The sequence below is a fragment of the Lepidochelys kempii genome, chromosome 16, assembly GCF_965140265.1.
Source record: "Lepidochelys kempii isolate rLepKem1 chromosome 16, rLepKem1.hap2, whole genome shotgun sequence".
Taxonomy (NCBI): domain Eukaryota; kingdom Metazoa; phylum Chordata; order Testudines; family Cheloniidae; genus Lepidochelys; species Lepidochelys kempii.
This window is the reverse complement of record NC_133271.1, coordinates 17,805,800-17,832,325: the sequence shown is the minus strand read 5'-3', so window position 1 is coordinate 17,832,325 and position 26,526 is coordinate 17,805,800. Positions and strand designations below refer to the sequence as shown.

The 26,526-nt window shown below is 44.5% G+C and overlaps 1 protein-coding gene across 1 annotated transcript in view; it reads right to left on the bottom strand.

Annotated features, from left to right (window-relative positions):
• GPR107 (G protein-coupled receptor 107) overlaps positions 1-26,526 on the bottom strand; it is a 68,818-nt gene that overhangs the window by 21,388 nt on the left and 20,904 nt on the right. The window contains exons 8-13 of the mRNA XM_073314812.1: positions 25,231-25,321; positions 23,741-23,874; positions 17,651-17,725; positions 16,906-16,915; positions 16,415-16,533; positions 13,311-13,354 (exon numbers count right to left, since the gene is read on the bottom strand). Of these exons, the coding sequence (XP_073170913.1) occupies positions 13,311-13,354; positions 16,415-16,533; positions 16,906-16,915; positions 17,651-17,725; positions 23,741-23,874; positions 25,231-25,321 (473 nt within the window). The remainder of the gene's footprint in view (positions 1-13,310; positions 13,355-16,414; positions 16,534-16,905; positions 16,916-17,650; positions 17,726-23,740; positions 23,875-25,230; positions 25,322-26,526) is intronic.

Sequence of the window (26,526 nt, the reverse complement as noted above, 5' to 3'; positions counted from 1 at the left end):
CACTCCACCCCTTCCTGTCCCCTCCCCTGAGCCTGCAGTGCCCAAGCTCCTCCCCCGCCCCAGCTTCCTGCACACCATGAAACAGCTGATTGGGAGGTAGGGGGAGGTGCTGATGGTAGGTGGGAGGTGCTGGGAGAGGGGTGTACTGTGGAAGTATAACATTGTATAAGTATAACGTTGTATAAGGGGACATGCTGGACACATTGTATATGAGAGGGCATGCCAAAACATGTTACAAAGTATCTGAGGGAGCACACGTAGGGACAGTTAGCTTTTGAATGGAGAAGCAATTAAGATAGAGCCAGCACGTCTAAGAAGCAGGCATCAGAATGGAAGGTGTGAAAGGCAATTAGTTAAGTTAACTGGAAGCTGTTAAAGGAGATTGTTAAGGGTGGCAGGTAATTGAAGATACATGACTGGTCTCAGGGATCTCGAAGGGTGGTGACTAAAATCTTTTTCTTCTTTTGTTTGTAACTTCTCTGTAACTTGTTCTCCAAAAAACTGTAGAAATTAAGAGACACAAGCCCCACTCGGGGGACTCACTTCTAAATGTATTAGCAGAGCAGCTTTGCTAATAAAACAGAGTGGTCTGATAAATTGTGAGTCTGAGTCAAACTTTGACAATTTGGAGGTCCCACCGAGATGGCAAGCAACTTCACTGAGGCTGTGTGATCTCTGACTGCCTTGCAGAACGATCGTGGCAGCCGGCGCCTGGACGCTTAGTCCAAGCGATCCTCCACAAGACAGAAAGGTACACAGCAGCAGCGCAGTCTACGCCATTGAACTTGTTGGTTCCCACTCTGTTCGGGTAGGGGTCTTTGGATCCAGCTTCTGGAATCAGACGTCTCAGGTAATTATTATTTTTGTGCTTTAACCAGTTTGAGGACTGTCTTGTCTTTGTGTCTATCCGTCTTCCCCGTGGTGTGTGTGTGAATCTGGGAGCCATCTCTGTCCTGAGACTGGCTGACCAAGGGGTCCCCATCTCACGGTCTGAGTAAGTGGAATCTGCACAGCTGCAGCTGCACCACGCCTTGGGTATAAACCCTGGTGTGAAAGCAAGGGCAGTTGAGGCAGTAGCCTGTGGGCTCCTTTCTGTGTGTTGCACCGGGTACCGCTCTGCTGAGCCCGAATTTCCTTCTTGTGTGAGTGCTGTGTGAAGTCCTCCTGGATGGGTAATCAGAAGTCTAAGGTAGGACAGTTCCCTAAGGGATCTCCAGCTTATTTTATGTATTTTAGGAGGGGTCCGGACTCTTGTAGGTTTCTTGAAAAATAGTCCAAATTAGCTCTAGAGAACCCCAAATTACAGTGGCCACTGTTAGGTTCTTGGGACAAGGATCGAGTGGACGCTTTAAAAAGCAAACTCGTCCTCCCAAAAACCAAACTGGAGAGAGGAGAAGTAGACTGCTTCATGCAGTGGTGGGAAGAGGCAAATCGTAGATGGACTGAGTCAAAACTCACCTCTCTTAAAAATTCTATCAAAAAACCAACAGTTCAATTGGATGCAGTCTCTCCCACCACTAGTCCGAGCGCTCCCCTTTGCCCAGTCCTGTGCAATGATCCGGATCAAACCCGACCCCCACCATACTCCTGCACAAATAAGAAATCAGAAAAGGAAAAATCTTCAGTGACTACAGATAATGAAAGTGAAGAAGATACCCTCATTGGCCTCGCAGCTCTGCAAAATATTATGAAGAAGAAATCCAAAGCAGACTGCAAAGATTCTCTTGACATCTCTTCTTGGAAAAGAGAACCTGATGGGAGGTTAATGAGAGACTCTGATCAAACTGTTGTGGCACCCTTACGAGTCCTTAAGATGGGAGAAAGTGAGTCCATATGGGATTATAAGCCCTGGACTCGTACGGAACTTTTATCTATAGTTAAAAGTTTTCCCAAACCACAGGAAAATTCTGTCAAATTTGCTGAGGAGTTTCTGTTAATCTGTGAAACCTATGAACCCTCTGAGACAGATCTCCTCCAACTGTGTAAATTGTTAGCTGCTGCCAGTTATTATGAAAAATGGTTGGCTGCCGCAGACTGGCCAGCTGAGGCACGCCACTCAACCATAAAAAGTACTGGCCCAGATTCGGCATACAGAGACTGGTGTATGGCTCTTTGGAAGCGCCTGCATCAAGCCATTCCCAAAGTGTGATCTCCTAAAACAAACTGGACAGCAATACGTTGCTGTAAGCAAGGGCAAGGAGAAAGCCCAGGTGACTATAGGTCCCGGCTAACTGATATTTTCCTACAACATTCATGAATACAAGAGCCCGATGTAAATGGGCAGGGGGCCTTGGCACATGCATTTGTTGATGGTCTTCTCCCTGCTACAGGCAGCATGTTAAAATGAATAAGTGTGGGATGGGAGACTGAAACCATGGACAAATTGCTGGCAGTAGCAGAGCATTGCCACCGCACTTTAAAAGGAAAGGAGGAACAGTCCTCCCAAAAGTTAATGGCTCTGCAGATACAGCATTATTCAGGACTAAGCAGACCACACCGGGGACAGGGACGGGGTTGCGGAAGGGGGCGGGGGGCTGGATTAACTGGGGTTTGTAACTACTGTAAACAGCCTGGACACTGGAAAAAAGAGTGTCCAAGACGACCTAATAATTGTATGGGAAATCAAGTGAACCCCCCGCTGGTTCCTCCAGCTGATCCCCAACCCTATTTTTCACCCCAACAATGACGGGATGCTGGGGAACCTCACAAAGTTTTAGCTCCCTTATTACCTCTGTCCCCACTGGAGAATGTGTCCTGACTGTAAATGATCTCTCTCTCCCTTTCCTTGTTGATACTGGAGCTTCTCTTTCTACAATCCGCACCACTGACTTGCCTGAGGTTCCCCGATCTGGAAAATCTGTGTCTGTTGTTGGCATTACAGAGATCCCTACCTCTTTTCCCCTCTCAAAACCTTTGTCTGTTCAGGTTGGTCCCCTCTTTGAGGAGCATGCATTCCTCCTCTCTGATTCCACCCCTGCAAACCTTCTGGGACGGGACTTGCTATGCAAACTTGGCTGTTCTATTTACTGCTCCCCATATGGTGTCTATCTGCAAATCCCTCAGTCTTCCTTATGTGATTCTGTAGCCTCCCTGCTGTCTGAAACTTCCCTCTCCACTCCTGTCCCTTGCTGTCCCTTAACTCCGTCCCTAGAGCACCTAATCTCTCAGGTTCCTTCCTCCCTATGGCCATCTCACCCATCTGAAGTGGGCCGATTAAATACTGACCCAGTTCGGATTACTGTAGACAATTCCAAACCTCTGCCTCGCCTGTCTCAGTATCCTTTGAATCCTGAGGCAGAGGCTGGTATTGCTCCAGTTATATCTGCATTAAAAGAACAAGGAATTATTGTCCCTTGTTCCAGCCCCTGTAACACCCCTATCCTCCCAGTTCAAAAGGCTGATGGCAAATCGTGGCGATTTGTTCAAGACCTTCAAGCTATTAACCGTATTGTCATACCTTCTTTTCCAGTGGTTCATAACCCTGCTACAATACTAGCGTCTATTCCTCCAGATGCAACCCACTTTACTGTTGTAGATTTGTGCTCCGCTTTCTTCTCTGTCCCAGTTCACTCTGAATCCCAGTATCTCTTTGCCTTCTCCTACAAGGGTCAGCAATATACATGGACTACCCTTCCCCAGGGGTATACAGAGAGCCCATCCTATTTTTCTCAAGCCCTAGCCAGGGATCTCGCTGATCTGGTTTTCCCACCAGGATCCACACTGATCCAACATGTGGACGACTTACTCCTGTGCTCCCCCTCTCTGTCTGCCTCAGAAACTGATTCACTAACACTTCTCACAGCTTTAGCAAACAAGGGTCATAAGGCTTCTCGCACAAAATTGCAGCTCTGCCAAACCTCTGTCACATACCTAGGCTTCCTTCTCTCCCAGGGCTCCCGTACACTCTCTCCAGCCAGGGTACAAGCCATCCTTAGCTTTCCCCAGCCTTGCTCTCCACGCCAGGTCAGAAAATTCTTAGGCATGACAGGGTTCTGTAGGCAATAGATTCCCCAATATGCTTCTCTGGCTAAACCACTCCAAGAACTCACTCGATCCTCTGTACCTAACCCCATGCCATGGCCACTTGAAGCAAATGCTGCTTTCATCTCCCTTAAGCAGAATTTAGCTTCTGCCCCTGCCTTAGGGTTACCTAACTATGACAAGCCTTTTACCCTTTTCTGTCACGAACAATCTGCTTGTGCCCTCGGGGTTCTTACTCAGGAGCACGGTGACAGAAATCGCCCGGTGGCTTATTTTTCTGCGACCTGGACCCTGTAGCCCAGGGTTTACCCCCTTGCCTACGCGCTGTAGCTGCTGCAGCGCGCCTGGTCGAGATGTCTGAGTCCCTTGTCCTCCGCTCTCCTCTCACTCTCATGGTTCCCCATTCTGTGGGAACTCTCCTTCTGCAACGCAACACTGCTCACCTCTCCTCTGCTCACCTCACTAGGTATGAACTTTTGCTGCTTTCAGCCTCACATATCACTATTAAGCGCTGCTCCCAGTTAAACCCTGCTACCCTCCTTCCTTTACCTAGTGATGGTGAACCCCATGACTGCCTTGCAACTGTCTCTGCTATCACTGTCCCGCGCCCCGACCTTTCAGATGTACCTCTCCCTAACTCTGACCTGGTATTATTCACTGATGGGTCCTGTTATAGAAATGACCAAGGCCACCTTCTTGCAGGGTACGCTGTGGTCTCTCTCTCTGAGACCACAGAAGCTGAGCCCTTACTCTCTGTGACCTCTGCCCAGGTGGCTGAACTGATTGCTCTAACCCGTGCCTGCTTTCTAGCCGAGGGGCTCTCTGCCACTATTTTTACTGATTCTCGGTATGCCTTTGGGGTTGTGCATGACTTTGGCACCCTCTGGCAGGCTCGAGGTTTTCTTACCTCTACTGGTACCCCTATCAAGAATGGCCCCTACATTGCCGCCCTCCTGTATGCAGTTTTACTACCGTCTGCCTTGGCAATTGTTAAGTGTACTGGCCACTCAGCAGCAGACACCGAGTTGGCAAAAGGTAATGCACTTGCTGCTGCTGCTGCAAAACATGCCGCCACTATAAAACCTTCACCAGAAGCGTTTCTTGGTCCCCTCTCTGTCTCTGTAACGCCACCATCCCTGTCTCATCTCGCTCAGCTCCAGGATTCTGCCCCAGAAACAGAGAAAGACTCCTGGAGTGCTTTGGGTTGCTCTTTGCATTCTGATTCCCTTTGGCGATCGCCCACCGGTACCTTTGTAGCCCCCCTCTCACTCTACCCATCTCTAGCCGCCCTGCTACATGGTGTTTCACATGTCGGCAAGGAGGGGATGGTCTCTGCTATGAGTAAGGGGGGTGGTGGGCTCCCCATTTCAGCTCCTTTGCAACCCGCCACTGTGCCGCTTGTGTACTTGTCAAAGCCACAATGTAGGCAAATCTGTAAAAGTAACACAAGGATTCCGGGGTTTGCCTCAAGCACCTTTCCTACACTGGCAACTTGATTTTGTACAAATGCCAAAGTGTCAGAAATATGAATTCATTTTAGTTATAATGTGTCTGTTTTCGGGTTGGATTGAAGCCTTTCCCTGTAGCAAAGCTGATTCATTGTCCGTTGCAAAATGTCTGTTAAACCACATTATCCCTACCAAGGGAATTCCTGCCACTTTGTCTAGTGACTGGGGAACACATTTTACTGGAAAAATTGTTCAACATCTAAACCAGGTATTACATGTCACCCACCTGTTGCACTGTCCTTACCATCCACAGAGTGCAGGGGCAGTGGAAAGGCGAAATGGTGTGCTTAAAAATAAGCTGGCAAAAATCTGTAGTTCCACAGGGTTAAACTGGCCAGCTGCTTTACCACTGGCCCTTACGGAAATTCGGTCATCCCCATCCCAGAGACACAAATTGAGTCCATTTGAAATCATCATGGGACGCCCTATGCGAACAATGGCCACTATTACCCCAGCCCCAGACCTAAACCTAACTCACAGCACGCTCCTCCAGTACTGCAAAGGGTTAATGCAAGCGGTGAGCTCCTTCCATTCGCTGGTGCGAGCAGCTTGGCCGACGGAACCCACCTCTGCTGCCTGTCACACTCTTGAGCCTGGTGTTTGGATCTACCTGCGGCACCACCTTCGGAAGCACGCCTTGGAACCCCGGTGGAAGGGTGCATACCAGGTACTGCTCACCACCCAGACAACAGTGAAATTATCCGGCATCGCTGCATGGATCCACGCCTCACAGTGTAAGCTAGTGCCACCTCAAGGGGACCAAGCACCTCTGCAAGACCACGCAGAACCAGCTTCAACCCCAGAAGACAGAGGAACAGCCTGCAATACCTTACAATCTGCGCTCTCGTAAGGGTTGCCAGAAGCAGAGGGTAAGCAGACAGCAGGACCCAACAAACAAGCAGCAGTAGTGAGCCTAGAGCCTGCTGCCTGGTGGACGTAAAACCGTGACTGCGGTTCCCTCGAAAGGGGTTGTCGGAACCAGAAAGGGTCCTGCTTCCAACATGTGTCCTTTGAGAAGCTTAATCCTCAGCTACTGTGTCCTGAGGGTCTGGGGAATCCAGAGTGACAGTAACAATTCTTTCATCCAACAACAGGTGCAGATAGCCCAGATCCTGAATATTTTAATTGCTGGGTCTGCAGCCACATCCCAGCTCACTCACAAGCTAGTATCCCCACCATGGCAATCCCTTTGAATTCCTCAGAGCTTGCTGGAGAACCCTATCTACTTAAAAGGACATGGAAGGAAAATGACACTTGGGGGCTGGGAAAAACATATGTTCCTAAACTTGTAAGTGTGGTGAAAGGAAAGGGCCACTGGTGCTGGGTGTGTAATGGGACAGGGCTGAATCTAGGGAGGAGCAGCTGTCTCCAATACATCGTGTCCCATGGTGTATGGGACTATTCAAACAAGGTTGGAGAATGGCGAACCGGGTATGGAAAGATAAAACTTCCTCTCAACCTGGGACCAAACCAAAGATTCAATGTCTTGCTCCCCCTACAGCCTCCCTGGGAAAAACAGCACCATCTACAAATGTCATGTGAATGCTACCTCTTCTCCCAGTGAAAATCATCCTGTGCCCTTTGGGGGATACTGTTCCTCCTTCGTAAATTCTTACATGTCAAAGGGTTGCAGTCAACCCTTCCCAGCTTTAATGGGACATCATTGGGTTTGTGGGGAAAATGCTTACACTGTGTTACCAGCAAATTGGTCAGGTATCTGTTATCCTGCTCAGCTTTTCCCACAATTCCGGGTGCTTCAATCCCTCCCACGAAATTGCCTCCGTAATTTCAGGCGAAAAAGGAGGGACTTGCCAGATGCTAAATGTTATGTGGATAACATAAGCCCCCTAACTTGGGAAGAAGCTGTTGGCATTTCTTTAGTCCCAGTAGGGGGCGTAATCCACCATGCAAAGAGGCTTTTAAGGTTACAAGCAGTGGTTGAGATCATGGCCAATGAAACAGAAGAGAGCTTAAAAGCTCTAGCCAAAGAAGCAGGAGCGGTCCGATAAGTGGCCCTCCAAAACCGTCGGACATTAGATATAATACTGGCAGCCAAAGGAGGGACCTGTGCTCTAATTGGAACAGAATGCTGTGTATACATACCTGATAATACTAATGAGGTAATAAATCTTGCTAGCCATCTGGAGCAAATTGCATACCTTCCCCACGAAGAACCAAGTTCCTTGTGGAAATGGATAAGTAACTTATTCAATTTCTCTAGTCTGGGAAACTGGTTGTTTCAAGGAATCCTGACTATCCTATTTGGAATTCTAATAATCTTTGTGTGTTTTCAATTGATTTCTTGTTGTATCCAAAACTGCACAAGACACGCCATCCATCAGGTTACCCCTAACCAGAGTGCTAATCTAATGTTGTTAAATGTCACCAGTGAAAGTAATGAAAAAGAATGATTGATGTATGGAATCCAGTAAGTCATTGGTCATGGGCGTAGCCTTGACCAAAAGGGGGGATTGTGGAAGTATAACATTGTATTAGTATAACGTTGTATAAGGGGACATGCTGGATACATTGTATATGAGAGGGCATGCCAAAACATGTTACAAAGTATCTGCGGAGCACACGTAGGGACAGTTAGCTTTTGAATGGAGAAGCAATTAAGATAGAGCCAGCACGTCTAAGAAGCAGGCATCAGAATGGAAGGTGTGAAGGGCAATTAATTAAGTTAACTGGAAGCTGTTAAAGGAGATTGTTAAGGGTGGCAGGTAATTGAAGATACGTGACTGGTCTCAGGGATCGCGAAGGGTGGTGACTAAAATCTTTTTCTTTTTTTGTCTGTAACTTCTCTGTAACTTGTTCTCCAAAAAACTGTATAAATTAAGAGACAAGCCCCACTCGGGGGGCTCACTTCTAAATGTATTAGCAGAGCAGCTTTGCTAATAAAACAGAGTGGTCTGATAAATTGTGAGTCTGAGTCAAACTTTGACAGTACTACTGTGATTCTTTGGCAACGCACTCTGGTAAATTCTGGCTCCTTCTTGGGTTCAGGCTGGCCACCCCTGGTCTAATCAAAGAATAACTCAGGAAAGCAGGAGCCAATAGTCACTGCAGATACAGTACATTCCTATGCCAGAAAGGAAATCTATTCAACAAGTAGATTGGAAATGAGTATTACAATTGTCTCTGGCACCAAGCAAAAGCAACAGACAGATCATAGATTAATCCCCTTAACCTCTGCTAAGGGAAAACAACAACAAAAGGAGCTTTTATCCCAAACACCTAATCTAAGAGGTGCACACTCATGAGAAAGCAAGCCCAAAGTATAGGATAAACAATTTTATCATCTCAAACATAAGGCAGTCATACAACCTACAGCCTAGACTGGTATTTGACACCTGTATTTGCAGTATTGGAGACCACAGTGAATCAATACAGCCCTACTACCCTTATTAATGTTAACTCATATCCTCCAGTGCCGATAACAATTATGGTCTAGATGCTTTATTAGCGCCAGGCTGTTTCTTCTCAAGATTTTAGATGATCGTGTACATCCATGAGTGCGGTTTGTTTTTTACAAAGACCTGCAGAGGTGTCTTAGGGTCAGATCTTGCAAAGCTCCCATCACCCACTGAATTTGTTAGGAGTAGAGGGCATTCAGCAGCTTGCAGGATCGGGCCCATCGGTTTGCAGTGTTTCTATGTATTGTGGCAACAGGAGTAGAGTCTGAATGTGGAGGGTGATCTAGTTTTTTTTCCATGGGGCAGGGGTGGGCAAGTGTGCGGGAACTTATTGCCCACTGCACAGCACAAAAGGAACAGTGCCCGGCAGCTATTAGCTGCAACATATTTCCTCTAATACTGCTGCCAACTATGGCATGCTGCAGTGCTTCAGCAACATTGCTAACGGTTCGTGACCAGACTGCACCAAGTTCCAGATCCCTCCTCATATACACAGGAGAGGGGCAGAACAAAGACTGCAGCTGTATTTTCTTCTCCTCCTGGAGAGACAGAGAGGGCTTTAAGCCCAGTCACCCTACAGTATAAACAGAGGGCCACGTATAGCTATTGAGAATTTAAATGACAGTCGCAATGTAGGAAGGGTAGGTAATCTACAAAACTGTATTGCTATCTCCTTCCTCTCCCCTCACAGTTCTAGTTGTGAAGGATGGAGACTAGAATGAGATTGCAGATAAGTGATCCACAAACCAAATAAATGATTCCACTAGACCTGTCAGGATCGCTCCCCTTAATCCTTTGGGGATTTTCCTATGCTCACATCTTCAGATTTGTAAACGAGACATTTGCAATCTTCAATAGCTGCAGAATAAAAGACAGCCCAGTAGTTCCTATCTGGAAAGCAAGGGTTTGGAGGAGGTCGTGCAGGTGGGGGAAACGGACTAGAGGAGATGCAGTGATGCTTTTACTTAAAGAAGCGGAGGCAAGAAAGCTCTAAAATGCACTAGAGTTATTTGTCAAATGATAGGAAGAGAGAAACCAACCCTAGCCCAGATGGATGTTTGTATCCCACTGCTCTGCAGGCCAACTAGTAACCTGGGCAGAAGCAAGCCATTTTGCTTTAAGAGCGTGGAAGGAGCACATCAGACAAGGCAGAATAATGCACCCAATGGGAGACACTTTATATCTGAACCACCCCCAGCAAACAGTTCTCACTGCCCAGCCATCTAAATTGTCCTGGGACAACAATGAGCATAAGACAAAAGCCACATGGCCATTGTTATTACTTCTTCCAGAGATTCATGCAGGCTGCAATAAATTCTCATTAATTAGCTCAGTCACCTCAGCATTTAGTGGGCTTTTTAAAGAGTTATGGGCAAGTGAACCCATTGGGCTTCTAAGCACAGCGGTGACTGTGGCAAATAGAATTATTTGTCAGACAGCCTTTTACATCGTTTTCTATTCCAGTCATGACTGTTCCAGGCTCCTGGGGTTACTACCTAATCAATATATTGAACTGTGGCTGGAAAAGGGTCAGACTTACAGCTTAGTAGTTATGTGGGCTGGCAAAATTTCCAGGATACTAAGTCAGAGTGCCTGGGCTACCAGGTTCTGAAGGCTTCTCTGTGACCAAGATTTTTAAAATATTTCCTTAAAGAAGCTAAGTTTTCTTCATCAGTGGGAAGGTTGCCAAAAGGACCAAATGCCAGGGGAAATGGCTATTGAATTTATGGTGTGAATTCCCAAATGCCCTACAAAGTAGTGGAGAGAGAAATAGGGGAAGCAGCTTCAGAGGTAATAACAGACATTAAATCCTGGCAGGCAATAGGCACTCCAACCAGGACTGTGTCTGCCTGTGCAAGATTCAATCAATTCTAATCACTGAGTATGCAGCACAGCAGCTAGGCTGCGTGATGGAAGGATCTAGAAGCTTTCACTACTTTTAATTCATGAAAGAAATGCTAATGAATTTACAGTCAACGTTTGCCATTTAAAAGCCAGTCACATTTTTCCTGAACCATGACAGATAAGCATCCTCCACAGGACAGCATCTACATGGTGATCACAAATGAAAAGGCACATGATTATCTCAGCCAACTATATACCTGTACAAAACAAGCACAAACTCATTTCACTTTGATTATAAGGCAGACCAAATTATCCTTCATCTTCTGAAAGAGTTAACCTGGGTGGGACCTATCAGCAAAATTCTGCCTCTGGCCCCACTTTCCTGTTAATTACTTAACTGGAGATTCTAATTTGGAGCCCAAGAATCCTATCAACAGCAGTATAATTACTCTGTCTTTAATTAAAAACATTTGGATCTGGCAAGTGAGGCCACATCATCCCATCAGTGGCAGCTGCTCCTTCCACAAACTAAGACTAAGCAACATTTTTTTCTGGCACACTATTTCTTTAGCTGCTCTTTTTTATTAGCAGCAGCTGGTTGGCCATTTGGCTATCGAGGGAGAGATACACTATAGCAGGGGAGACAAAGGGGTGGCAGAGAAAGAACAAAAAGCAAAACATTTCCTTAGTAGTTCCTAATATTACCTAGAGATTTTGCAATGACAGGAATCCCTGTGTTTGCAGGATTCTTTTGCTCACTGTGACACAGTGGTTGGAGTCATACAAATAAGTACTTGGAAAAAAGATGCGTAGCAGCGTTCAGATTTTATTTGAATCTTGATTCTGTGCCCCACATTTTACTGTTGGCAACTCTTAAGCTCCTCACGTTGAGCACCCGTGATGTCAGCTGTTTCACCTTTCCGTTTTAGTCAGTGCATATGGACACTGAGCAAACTCCATAGCACCATCTTGTGAAAAATACTCAACTGCAAGCTGTGGCGGGGTCCACCAGCATTATCTCAGGCCACACAAATCCAGGGCTTTGATCATCCCATCAACTGCTTGCAGCCAGGCCCCAGTTACTGAATTGTCAGCATCTATGTATTCACATAGCTCATTAAAAGCAAACAGTGATTCTACCTTGGGCACGCTCATGCACACACACCCCACCCCGCCCCCCAGTTATTTGTATTGCAGTAGCACCTAGAGGCCACAACTAAGAATAAGCACTGTGTGCATTCAAATGCACAAAGTGACCCCGACCCAAGGATCTTACAATCTAAGCATACGTTGAGACAAAAGGTGGACGCAAACCAAACCAGATTCAGAGAGAAGGGGGAAAAGTACACTGAATTCATTTTTAAGTATGTCTTATCCTCTGGGGCAGCATGGTAGGTTGTCCCATTATAAATCGTTAATAGCGATACTTGTGTTAGATAATTTACGGTAGCAGCTCTTAGATCCATTTCTAGTAGTAATTTTAACACTTCTGTGGTGCTTTTTATCCTTAAATCTCAAAGCACTGTACCCCATCTTTGCAATCATAGGCACCGGCTTCCTCTGGGCCTGCCCAACCCCTGGCTCGCCCTGCCTCTACCCCCAGGCCTGCCCTCACCCCGCCTCTTCCCCATAGCGTGCCCCATCCCTGCTCCTCCCCCTTCCTCCCAGAGCCTCCTGCTCTCCGCAAAACACCGGATTGCAGTGGGCGGGAGGCACTGGGAGGGAGAGGGAGGAGCTGACTGGCGGGGCTGCCAGCAGACAGGAGGCGCGGGGGGGAGGGGACGGGGGGACCTCGGCTGCCAGTGGGTGCTAAGCATCAGCCCTGGAGCACCCTTGGAGTCGGCACCCATGTTTGTAATATTATCCCTATTTTACAGATGAGGAAACAGACAGATTAATTCACTTGCTGAAGATCACACAGTTGCAGAGCTGGGATGAATAGCCCTATGCTTGGTCCACTAGATCACAGATGTCCCTGGCATTCAAGATTAAAGGTAATTCCAGTATCCCATGCCGGAAGCCACGAGATGGTGAGAAGGATAAAGTTCAAGGATTAAGAGATGAAAGGAAAAATTACAAGAAGGTGAATGAGTTAGAATAGTGAAGTTGTGCTGTCTACTCATCCTACCAGAAGTACTGCCTCTAGCAAAGCAGATTCAAGAATTGAGAAGAAGTGACAGGAACATCTGAAAGTATTCACTGTTCCAAAGGAATTCAGTGTTAAGCTTAAATGGGACAGATCAGCAGGCATGTTAGCTAGGGATGGACTGATTGAGAAGGAACACCAGAACAGCTCAGGAAAGCCAGACGCTGCATCAGGGAAGGGTGTTCACCCCTTTACTGCGTGAACAGGCACCCACTATCGTCTAAAGAGATGTGTCTTCTTTTATTATTTTTAAGATTAGTAGTTTCTCTCAATCCTTATTCAAGGACAGACATTTCTCAGTTTAAGATCTTTAAAACCTCAAGCCTTTGGAAACCCAGGCAGGAGCAATTTAGAACATTTAGCATGAGGCAGGAAAAAATAAAATAAAATAAAAATATGAATGTGATTACTTGCTTTTCCCACCTGTGGCTGAGATCTCGCTGAAGTGTCTTATTGGCCTAAAAAAAGGTGTAGGTTTAGTTATAAAGTTAGCACTTCATTACTTTGACTTATAACCCTACAAATAAACACTGTCAGAGTCCAGCGAGCCTTGTAGTATGGACAGTATCTTCTTGGTTAAGTGTCTACAGCAGGTTTTACACAGCATGCACTTCACCACCACCTCCTCAAGACAGATATTTTAGGGTTTCCTGTACCAGAGTGCCCTCTGCTGAATTGGAAAAGTGACATCTAAGTTCTGCATTACCCCATGAAAGCTACATGGAAGGGGCAGGGATGAGACAGACACTGGGATATTGTCCATTTAATATAATTCTCCACTGGTAGGAGAAAGCTCTTTTGCTACTACTCAAAGTAATGTCAAGAGGTTGGCATATTATTGCTCTTTTAAACCCCTCTCACTGAAGAGGGTGATCTCTGCTTATGGCTCCAAGCAGGCGTTATGATGCAGCAACGGAAGCCACTCTGCAGGAATGGCATCTCAAGGACCCAGTCCTATTCACTGCTCACACGATAAAAGATAAAAACACCCTATCACCTGTGGGTGAACAAGTGATCACTCTTTATCTGATTTATCAATCCTCATCCTCAAAGGAAACCAGCACAAACATTTTCAAAAGGTGAGCCTGGGAGCTTAAATTCATTAGTCTGCAGACACTAAAAAAAATCATGAATTGAACAGAGACACTGGATTTATGGCCTATTACAATAATCTGTAACCCACTAACCCCCTCTTTTTGTCGTATGACTGAGGAGGTGCTAATGAGCTACTCTACCTTGTATGGTCCCTGACAATATGTGCTAACTACTTATGCTAAACAATACTTCCCCCATCAGCAATCTGTCCCACCTTGCATTTTGCTGTGACTGGAGTATTTTTCCCAGACCTGAAGAAGAGCTCTGTGTAGCTCAAAAGTTCATCTCTTTCACCAAAAGAAGTTGGTCAATAAAAGATACTACCTCACCCAACTTGCCTCTTGCTTACATGAGTCATCCTATTGGTTTAAATGAAACTATCCACATAGAGGTGGATCTGGATTTCAAACCAAGATTTCAATGCCAATTTATGTCAACATCTTGGCAACAGAGGGACACCGCATTTGTGATAAAACACCACAGAATATTTCATTAAAATGGGTTAACTCATTAGAAACAACAACTTTCTGGAAGTAAGCCCTGGTCTACACTACAGAGATAGGTCGACGTAAGGTAGCTTATGTGGATCTAACTCAGTAAGCGTCTACACTAAAATGCAGCTCCCACCAATGTAACTTGCCCACTGCACCAAATTAATAAGGCCACATCTACACTAGCAAGCTTACAGCAGCACAGCTGTACTGATGCAGCTGTACCGCTATAAGAGCGCTCGAGTAGCTGCTCTACGCCGACGGGAGAGAGCTTTCCCATCGACATAATTAAACCATCTCCAATGAGCGGCAGTAGCTATGTCAGCAGGAGAGCATCTCCTGCGGATATAGCGCTGTCCGCACTGGTGTGTCTGCCGGTGTAACCTATGTTGCTCAGAGGGGTGTTTTTTTCACATCCCTGAGCGACATAAGTTATACTGACAAAACTGCTAGTGTAGACATAGCCTCACTCCAACTCTGTGAGAGGCGTAGTGCTTAAGTCCATGTAGTTAGGTCAACGTGGTCTCAGTGCAGACACAGCATTGCTTCCATCGACTGCGGCTGCCTTTCAGAAGCCGTCCCACAGTGCTCCGCCCTGACAGTTAACTAGGTGCACGCACTCCTGGTAAGGACACTCACTGCCAGCGCAAAGAGTAGTTAATTACAGTGGCAGCTGTTAGTCGAGGTAACTGAGGTAGACTTAATTTTGTAGTGGAAACTTGCCCTAAGATTTCGCTTCCAAGAAGTTGCGGGCACAAGGTTAGTCACTGGAGTACATTTCTGTCTCTTTCACCAAATGAAGTTGGTGAAAGGAGAGCAGCCATGAGAACAGTTTCTGATGTTAGGGACTTGGAAAGAGTTGTCACAGTAAGTATTTATACATGTTTGCTATAGAAAAACAAGAATAGCTTTATCATGCAAGTTAACACTCCCATATTATTTACATTATTTTATTTACAACATTGTTAGCGTAAACCCTGAAGTTTGGTTTGGTTTAATTTTTTGGGGGGGGTTGGAGGGAGGTAAGGTATGGGGAAAATAGGAATTTAGGAGTTCCTGGAGGACATTCTACTGTGTCAGGGGAAATGTCACTGAGAATTTAAATAGCCTTCTGTGAAAGGACTAGAACTGCACAAAGACAACCCAATTTAACCACACAACTAGCCAAGCTGAAGATGAAGCTTAAGTCCATAGCTGAGCAGCCAGCAGTTTTTTAGAGTATGGCATGGAATATCTGCACAAGAGGTGTGCATTTTTAAAATGATGGGCTTGTGAAGTTCATTATACAAGAGGTTTATGTTCCTTTCTCTGTTACAGAAAAAACATTAAGAGGACTAAGGATCAAAATATGGGAGCCATTCTTCTTTTACTAATCAAAGGAGCCAGAAGCTCCTTTGTCTCCTCATTTAATCCCAGCAGCTTGTCTGATTAAGACTAAAATGGACTTCAGCAGACAAATATTCTGGCTAAATGCCTCTTTTAAGAACCAAAGATAGAAATAATTAAGCTAAATGCTTTTGTTTAGCCAACAACATTTCCTTGCCAAGTAGAGTAGAAGGAAGGGCAGGGAAGTGTTCCTTATAGGATCATTCCTTGTAAAGTGAGGTAAATAAATACACAGAGACTGGCTGAAAATAGCCTCTTCCACTGGACATAGCCAGCACCACTGATTTAACCTCTGGTTGCCTGACTTTCAAACCTAGATCGCTAAAACAAAAAACTGCTTCTGTATCTAATGACTTCAGCACTTCTGAAAGGCCTCAGAGTGATTTTCTTGGCTTTAATTTATAATAAAAGCAACACCTCGTCACCTCTACCCCCCCCCAATTACCTTGTGTGACCCCCTGTAGGTTGAAACCCATCGGTGGAAAAAAAATCACTGCCCTAAACCATCAGGACCCCAGAAGCCACATATTGTATACCACGACTCACCATACTACTGGAAATAGGATCACTCCACAACACAGTAGGTCTACCAGGAATAGAATTTGTTTCCACAGCCCATGGTCAGTTGTTGCCTCTTCGATGATGTATGCCACATTTGCCAGGACCTACAGGACACAACAAGATATTAACACTGCTTCACAGGACCACTCTACAAAAAGACTAGAAGCGGCATCATGGGGCTCTACTTTCGTCTCTCAGCGACTCCAGATCAAGTGCACCCATTTTACATGGGAAAAGTTGTGGTTGGTTGGGTTTTTTTGGCTGCCAGCTCTGCAAACTCAGCCTGTCCTCACAGAAAGAGCCCACACGGACACTCATGAATCAACACCCGTAATTACACTCAGCAACTCCACTGCACCCTTTTGTCTAAAAGTCATATGCTCAGTGACACCTTCTAAAGATTTTCACAGGTGTAACTGATTGAACATAATTTCTGCTGATATATAAGAATAAATAGAATCCTTGTTACTCTTTACTTGTGCTGATCTATAGGGCCAATAGGAATAAGAAATAGCAAACAGCTCCTAGGCCTCTGTTATTGCTCCTCACTTTTCCAAAGGAACAGAATAAAAAACACATAACATGTATCAGTTTTACTGCTCCCCACAGAGTTCTATACAGCTGCAGTGAAACCAACCAGCATCTTGTTAGTTTCACTCTGTGGCTGCTGCTTGGAAAAAGCTATAGCAGGAGCAGAAATTGGAGCCATTTATCTGAAGACACAGGCAGACCATACACCATCAGTTTACATGTGCAGTGTTGTCTTAGCTTAGATTTTTAGCCCTTACAGGGTCTCTCTTTTGAGAAAAACAATGAGGAGTCCGGTGGCACCTTAAAGACTAACAAATTTATTTGGGCATAAGCTTTCATGGTTAAATAACCCACTTCAACTAAGAATACAGACTAACACGGCTTCCCCTCTGATACTCTTTTTTGAGTATAACTTCTGTAGAAACTGATCGCCACTGGCAAGTATGGTGGCTGAAGCTAAGAAGCTAAGCCATTTTAGATTTAAGTGGCTTAAGTGTCCTCCAGGAGGACTGGGAAAAATCAGCAATATCTCTGGTGTGGTTAAAGGCAGTAGCAACACACATGGAATATACCTAGAATACAAATTCAAGCAAGGCTTTATTGGAGGTGTTACAGTGACTGTTCAAGAGAATTCTGACTCAATGAACAATCTCAGAACAGGAGTATGCAGGCACTCTCTAGTATACTTACAGGTAAGTGATGTAATAGACAACAGCCCAGCCTTCAATGGAAAATCCTTGACAGGAAATGTAGTGGTAGTCAAATCTGGAAGCAGAGAATACAAGAAGTCATGTCATAAAACTCCTTCACCAACACTGCAAACCCTGTTAGATCCACCCTGTGATGGCCTTTTCAACTCTTCTGTATCCCAGAGAGCACCTACCATCAACTCTCAGTAGTTTTAGATTAATTTTTACTAGGCTAGAACAAACTTGCCATTTTCCATTTATAATGATGTCTTAGCAGATCTCCACCTAAGTGTTACCAGAATGTACAGAAGTATACAAGCATTAACAATTACTCTTACGAGAGTACCCCTTTTCATCCCCCCAACTTCGCTTATATTTAAAGATTATCACTTATATTCAGGATTAAATATCAGTTTTTCTATTGTTCCAGTTAGGCTGTATTAAACGACTAGCCTTTTCTATTTTTACCTTCACCAGCAGCCAGGTTCAAAGTTGTTAGACTCCAAAGATAGTAACTACTTGGCAAGCTTAGAGTGATTATCCCAGCATGCAATTGAAAGTGGACATTGCGGTAGGCATCAGCATAGGAGGATTAAATCCCCACCACTACCCTCACTGAAGAGACCCTTCCAACGGGAAGGCAAAGTCTAAATATAGTTTATTACCAGGTGACGCTAGATAGTCTTTGTGTTAATGCTTCTAATGTTAGAAGAGTTATGGCATGGCTAGATATACACACTGATTTCTAGTGTAGCGGCCCCCAAATTACCTTGCTTTATGGACACTCAGGGTATTTATTCATTTCATTCCCATGAAGCTGAAGAAACTATGACCTAAGAGTCCAAGGAGGATCCAGATGGCTAAATGTTTTTAAGATTTACCTAGCATGTGGTTTTAAAACACACTATTGCATTCAAGATAACATCTTGTGGGCAATCGTAACAAACTGGCAAGCACCTGCAACGTGGAATGTAAGTTCACTTACAGGTAAGTCATGAGAGACAGTTGAGGCAATGGCTAGAAGGAAAATCTGTATACTATGTGGTGTGGAGAAAAGAGTAAAATCTTGACAGATTTTAAATTTTTGGGTCTGGAGGAAAAAGAAAATGAATGGGGTAGCTGTCATCATAAGCCCAGAGACTGGTAAGCGTGTCATGAGGGTAGAAAGAAGAGGAGACCAACTGATAGTGTGACTGAGGACAGACTGTAAGGTTATATGTGTGATGTCAGCATATGCTCCGCAACAAGGTAGACCTTTGGAAGAGAAGGAGAGCTTTAGAAATGAGCTAGCAGAGTTGACGGTTATGGTCGAGTGTAACATCTTTGTAGTAGTTGGTGGGGATTTAAATTTCCATGTTCGTGAAGGGAACACAGTAGGAGTGGTGTGTAATTCGGGTTTTGTAAAAGAAATGCTGAAGGAGAGAAGTGAGTTGAGTGGTATTCAATGGGTTAGAAAAAGACTTTCACAGGGTGACATATTACAGTGGGAAAAAGTAAAGCCTAGATGGTCTACAGTTTGATAAAAAGAACATATGAAAATGGTAAAAGATGTAAAGGTTATAGCGAGTGACTGTGTGGCAGAATACGATATGGTGTGAACAGCTAAAATCCAACTGCAACCTAAGAAAACAGAAGAGATGAAATTGCACTGGTAGTTATGTATGTGGGGGTAACAATACATGGAAGTCTGGAGAGTTTTGAGGTGTTGGTGGAATTGAGACAAGGCAATGTCTTGAGCACTACTCTTCACCTTACTTACAGAGTTAATTAGTAAGAGAACCAAACCTGTAGAGACACAGAAAACAAACGTGTGCTGAAGATTTGGCCCTTTTGGCTGACAGCACCTATACGTACAAAACAGTGGGATCTATATTAGCTGTTACTACTTGTAGTGGGGTGGCTGCCCCACTCCTATCCTAGATGGGGCTTCAGCAGGCCAGGGAGGTGGTGCAGGTGGGCAGCCAATCAGAGAAGGCCTGCTAGGGAGCCAATCAGAGGCTGAGTTAGAGACAGCCAATCAGAGCCAGACTCAGCCATATATAAAGGCTACCTAGGAAGGGAGCGGGTAGTCTCTCCTTGGTGGTTAAAGGAGGAGGACTGGCTCCTGGGCTGAAAGGTAGCACCTTGGACAGAGCAGTGCTGGAGAAGGGCAGAAGGAGCTGAGGAGCTCCGGCCAAGGAAAACCCCAGGCTGCTGGCCTAGCTGCCAAGGGCTGGGCAGGTGCACAGTGCCGAAGGGGAAGCGGCCCAGGGACAATAGCAGGGCAAGGGGAGAGAAGGAGGGCAGAGAGGCTGCCGCTAGAGGGTCCCTGAGTCGGGACCCAGAGTAGTGGGTGGGCCTAGGTCCCCCCCATTCCCCTTGTGCTACACCTGGCTGAAGAGAAGCGTGGCCTGATCCAGGCAATGGCTGGTCCCTGCGATAAGGGGCTAGAGACTTAGAGGCTGCAGCCGGCCACTACAACAGGTGCAGATCGTGGACTGCTCGTAACACCAAACCCTCAGAAGAGGGTGAGATGGGAGCAGTGGGCACTGTTGGAGGGCAGTGTCCTGAAGAGAACGCTGCTGAGCGGGAAGCAACGAGGGTCCCCAAAGCAGCAGAGCAGACAAAGGGCAAGGCACCACGCGAAAAAGGTGCTCCATGACTGGACAGAGTTAATTCCCGGAGCAACCAGTGGGAGGTGCCAGCGCTGGTGAGTCCTAACCCCATCACACTACTCAAAGATCTTAGAGTCACTGTGGATTGTTCTCTGAAAACATGTGCTCAATGTGCAGCAGCAGTCAAAAAAGCCGCCAGAATGTTAGGCCCCATTAGGAAAGGGTTAGATAATAAGACAGAAAACATCATAATGCCACTATGGTATCCACACCTCGACTACTGTGTCCAGTTATGGTTGCCCCAACTCAAAAAAAATATTAGAATCAGAAAAAGTACCGAGAAGGGGGGAAAACAAAACAACAACAAAAACCACCCCGATTAGGGGTATGGAACACCTTTCATACAAGGAGAGGTTAAAAAGACTGGGACTTTTCAGCTTGGAAAAGAGGTGGCTAAGGGAAGGGGGGGGCATGACAGGTCTAAAAAATCATGAATAGTGTGGAAAAACGCATAGGGACGTGTTATTTATCCCTTCACATAATACAAGAACTAGGGCCCACCCAATTAAATTAATAGGCAGCAGGCTTAAAACACACAAGAAAGTACTTCTTTACACAATGCATAATGAACCTGGGGAATTCATTGTCCGTGGAAGCTGAGGCGGCCAGTAGATCCCTGGTCATCAAAATCACTCAAATGTATGTAGAAATAATATTTAAGGAGTTATGTACATATACTGAAAGTTATGTTTTGAAGGTTTTGGAGTTAAGGCAGGTCACCTGGAGGTTACATACCTCGGAGCTGTTCCCTTTAGGCAGGAGGCTCGTGACATCTATCTCCCTGTCTGACCATTTGCATATTGTATGCCTGACAATGTATGTCTATTGACATACTGTGCATGTAAGTGCAAACTGAGAGACTGCGAAATCTACAAGAGACAAAATCTACAGGAATCAACTAATTGCCGGGATGTGCCCATCCTGTTTATGAATAAAGACAAAGGATTAGTCTGGTATATGTAGGAGTGCAAAGAGACATACGGACTCCTCCATCAAGGAGTGTGCATGTCTCATGAAAGAAGGGCCACCGCCTCTGTTACTGTAAAGTGCTGCAGGGATTTGGAGTGAGCAATACTTTATTAGACAGAGTATCTGGTTAATTAAGTCCAGGCTCAAGAATGCATGTTATGATTTTATTTCATATGTAACCATTTGCTTCCAATACTTCTATGTGAATCTCTGTGCTTTGTTATATAAACTTACACTTCATTTCAGTATAAACATATCTAAGTGCTGTGAGTTAGGCACAGCAGTGAACTGAGGTGAAACTGGTAAGCTGGGGTGTACTGTTTCTTTGGAAGCAGTAAACCTGCAGGTTCTGAGAGGGTCCAGTGGATCAGGAGCTGGACACTCCAGGGAGAAGTTTAGAGGGCTCAGGGTTGGAGTGTGCCTGTCGCTAACCTGTAGAGAGACAGCGGGGCCTACAAGGCCTAGAGGGGAGGGCTTGTGTTGCCTGTGGGCAGTGGAATTGGGGAGCTGACCCACAACAGGCACAGACAAGGCTTCCTCATGTGAGGGCAGGCTGGTAGCGAGGTGCCTTGCAACTCCAGGTACCTTCGGGAAGCGTTACAGAGAAGAATGATCAACAAAGAAAGCATGGGAGGAAGAGGACAGCAAGAAAGGATGTGGAAGACAGAGGACACGATGGAAAGACTGTCGAGAAGTTTGCAGAGAAAAGAAGTGGAACTCCAAGACCTATGAACCCATGCTATGGACCAGACGGAGAGGCAAAGAATCATGGGCAGTTCTGACCCCTTGTAAACAGGAAAAGGAGTCGAAGTGAAGATGTGCATGACCACCCCATCCTGATATACCTGACTGCAGCTACATCACTTAGGACAGTGACTTCATCAGCTCTACTAGGCTCAAACAAACTTTAGAACTGGAAGGAAACCCAAAACTTCTGCAGCAGTGGTGTTGAGTCATTAGGCAGCAATCTTTGCTTGATGCCTATAAGAAAAGGAACACCCACCTCTGCACCAACACACAACATTAATATCTTGGCCAACTGTGGTCTTTAGCATTCTCATGGTACTGCTTCCAAGAACAGGAAGGCTAGTTCTCTCTCCTAATCAAATTTCAATGTAAAGTTTATGCTCTGTGGCTGCTGAGCATCCCCTGTAGTTTTAATGATTAACATATACCATGCTTCTCCTTTTAAGAAACACTGCACAAAATTGTTGACACAGAATTCTTGACATGTTCCACCCCAGAGGAAGTTGCATTTCAGTAATGGGAGAAATGATCCATATATAGATAATTTGGAAAGTGTTTTGGAATCTCAGCAGGGAATATGCCATTTCCCAGATATACCTTGCCCTGCTTTCCACTTGTTCCACTTCCCCCATATGGGAGAAACAAATAGAAAATATTTTATATTTACCACACGGAACATCAAGGACAGAGACTTTGACAGGGAGGGCTGCCATTAGCCAGTGACTCAAACATTCCTGTAAACACAAGGAGGCAGAAGTAGCATAAGCCAAGAGTTCCATGTAGGCACATTAAAAAAATGCCCCTTGAGATACCGCATCATATACGGACACATTCTGTCTTGGGCTTATAAACCAAGCTTCCTGTTAAGGCACCATTCTCTTCAATAAATGTTTCCATCTGAAGTAAAGATGAATGTGTGTATTTAAAATGGGAATGCTGTAAGACTATATTTTGCATAAGGATCATAACTGACTTTAGAAATTCAAGAGACAAGGTGGGTGAGAATCTTTTATTAGATCAACTTCTGTCAGAGAGCGCACGAGCGAGAACGAACAGAACTTGGTCCAATAAAAAGTATTGTCTGTGACTGACACGGCTATACCACCACTACATACAACCTTAGAAATTCACGTTAGTTTACGTGCAGCTCAGTTCACTCAGCTAACAAATTCATAGTTCTTTGCATTTTGAAGTCATTTTGTTTCTTTTGGGAACTTTGTATCCTGAAGTGGTACCTCTAGAGCAGCAGTGTCCAATAGAAATTCAATGCTAGCCACACTGCTAGCTGGTTTTGAATTTTTCTTATTAGCCACATTATAAAAAAGCCACATGCATTAGCCACAATTCAATAGCCTACTAGTCACATTGGCTAGTGGTGAACATATTGAACACCGCTGCTCTAGAGTGCCCATTGAGCTACAAGAGTATCCACTAGCTGTCAGTAAAAGCAGTCCCTACAGTTACCATTTCCAATTAAGCACTTTCAGCAAATCAAATGACCTTCAGGAATAAAAACAAAATTTTGGTACGCTTTATATTTAGAAGTTTTTTAAGCATGCAAGACTGTCTTACTGTAACAAAAAAATGGATGAATCAAGTTCTATAGGGAGACGGGAGGCCAAGGGAAGGCAAGAGGAGGAGAACAGTCAAAACTGTTCTCCAGCAGAGACCAACACAAGCCAGGTTCACACTTGTCATTATGCTGTAGAAAATCAGTTTACCTGCATTTACAAAGGATGTGGATCCACATGGTCCCAGAAAGAAAGAGGAGGAAAGCCATAGAAATGTAGAGTTTTGGAAGTGGGATCTCACCCGCTGAGAGGTAACTTTCAGGGTTCTTTTCCTTGTTCTCTATCTGATTAGAGAAGTGTCAGATGTGTAGCTGAGAGAGACCTTTGACTATTGCTATTTGCTTAATTATTGCAATTCACAATCACAGATACACAAGCTTAGAATCCATATTCCTAAAGTAATAGTGCTTTCCACCCAAGGAGTCCCAGAATACTGCATACTAAACACACAGGAATCACTTTTTTGAAATGCAGCTGCTGCTTAATCATGAACAGCAACTTTATACAATAAGAGGACAGGAACGGAAGATGCCTTCTGCTGGCTTGAATTCTACAGGGTAATTCAGGGAGGCAGAATAAAACACCCTCCAAGAAAAACTTATTACAAGCAGTGAACTGTAGGGTCTGTCCATACTTGAATCAGACACACTAGCCAGAGCCTTGTTTAAATAAGGAACATAGCTCAGATTCTAATGTGTACGAGCCTTCACAAAGATTCATAACCAACACTTAAAATCTCTTACAAGTGTTACAATAGATTTCTTCTCCTGTCAGGGGGAAGGAAGCACTTTCCTACTGCAATTCTACAGCAAGTGAAACCAAGTTTTCACATTAACTGAACTCTTCAAGTCAGTAACTTAAGTGCTTTTTAAAAAGCTGGAATTTGTTCAGATTGTGTTTAAAAAGCCCTACTGAAGCTAGTGCTAACAGACATAAAAAAGCAAAACACCAGTTAAATCAACTTGGATCTTCACATAACCCCACTCACTACCACCTTCAACTCGAGTCTCATTTCCTCTCCTACCCATCCCCTCAGTGAAAGCAACCAGATCTCATTCTTGCAGATTATAAAGGTGCAGCTCAGGGAAGCTTTGGCTGCCAAGTTCTTCTATTTTCTGGAACACCTACTATAATACTCTGCTATTCAGATGCTCCCTTCAGTGATGTGTAGTGAAGATGTAGCCTGTGTTAAGCTAGAAAGACAGAACATGTAGAAATTCAAGAAGGCTGATAATGAAGATTGAGACAGTGCCCTTAACGTCTGCCATTTTGTAAAGAAAAGGGATTTGATGAGAGAGGAGGAGAAGCACACACCACTGCGTGGGCTCTCCCTGATGGAGTCTTTGCATCTTCATCCACTTCTTTCTGGCACTATGTTTTATTCCTTAAATTCTTCCTATTACACCACAGTTGATACTAAAACTACTTCCTTAGAGGATGCCACTGCCATGCAACAAGACATTAGAAGGATATGTTGGATACAGCTGTGTCTCCCCACCCCAACTTCCACCCTGCCTCCCCCAGCAATCTGTGCAGAGCACGTGAGTTGGTGCTCCTATGGTGAAGTCTCATGCATCATTTCACGCTAATGACTAAGCAAATGCAATAGCTCTAAGTTATGTTTTACACATGATACTCACATCAAGGCTAAACAGGAGCTGATCACTGGTCTGAACATCGCTGCCAACACGTTTGTGGAAGCAAAGTCTATATAGACCTTTGTTTTCAGAGCTGATATTAAAATAAAACAAAAATAAGAACAAGGAAAGTCAGCATATTTATACCTTAGAAAAGCATTACTCTGCTGTAAAACAATCTCCATGGAAATATGAAAAGTCCTTGACATTTAGGATCATACTGCCCCTTTTCCATACCTATACAGTGACAAAGTTAGCAAGATGCCACTGTTTGTAAGTCTTAAAGAAGCTCAAATAAACTGCATCCCTACACTTAATTCCTTGACTATGCATTCTGGTAAATCCAGCACTATTAGATACAGGAATCATAGCATTTCAATAGATTATTTTGTGTGACATGGTACAATGTCCTACGAATGACAGGCAGAGCCAGAAGATTAGAACTGAGTACGATGTGAACAACTTTTAAGGCTAAACCACAAACTCAGTCACATGCCACAAAATCTGTTTTATCAGAAGTAGCCAGCAGTTAAGTTTTAGACAAAGCAAGTAAGAGCACTGAAGTGAGAAAGTTTGTTAATCTGGTCTGACCCAGAAAATCTACAACTTTGAGTATTGGTGTCACACTGCCAACCTACCATTAATCAAAGTTTTTTCTATATTTTTGTATCCCTCATTACAGAAAGCAACATTTATTACATTCAAACTTGTACACTGTAAGGAGCACCATGTGAATGAGTGGTTTACAAGACATGCTTCTGCATCTTATAAGGAACAAATCTTTTACAGCTTACTCCCCAAAAGAAGAATCCATCTAAAAAATGGTATGTGCTATCAAGAGGCATCTTTATTAACAGAATGGGAGATTATGAAAGGGGGCAGTGGATTTATATTTTTCAGCGCGTGCTACAGTGAAGGGAAAAAGTTTATGAAGAGCTACTGACAGAAATCTTACCTGGAATGAAACAGTTCCTTTATCTTTACGAAAACGGTGCACTTGCTCCATTACATTCTGGGGAAGAAGAGTAAAAAAAATGCTACAAGTGGCTTCTAACAAGTAAATACTGCAGTTGTCATGAAATCAGAAATACATGATGTACTTCGCATGACTTACACGTAGGGCCCTTCGTTTTCAGTTTTTATTTTATTTAATTTTTCCCAGGAATTGATCATAATTTATTACCACAACAACAAAAACAGGTGAAAAATCAGTGCAAAAAACTATTAATTTTACTGGGTAAATATTAGGGTTCATTTTGGTGGACAGAAAGACAGGGGGGGAACGTATTCAGTAGATTA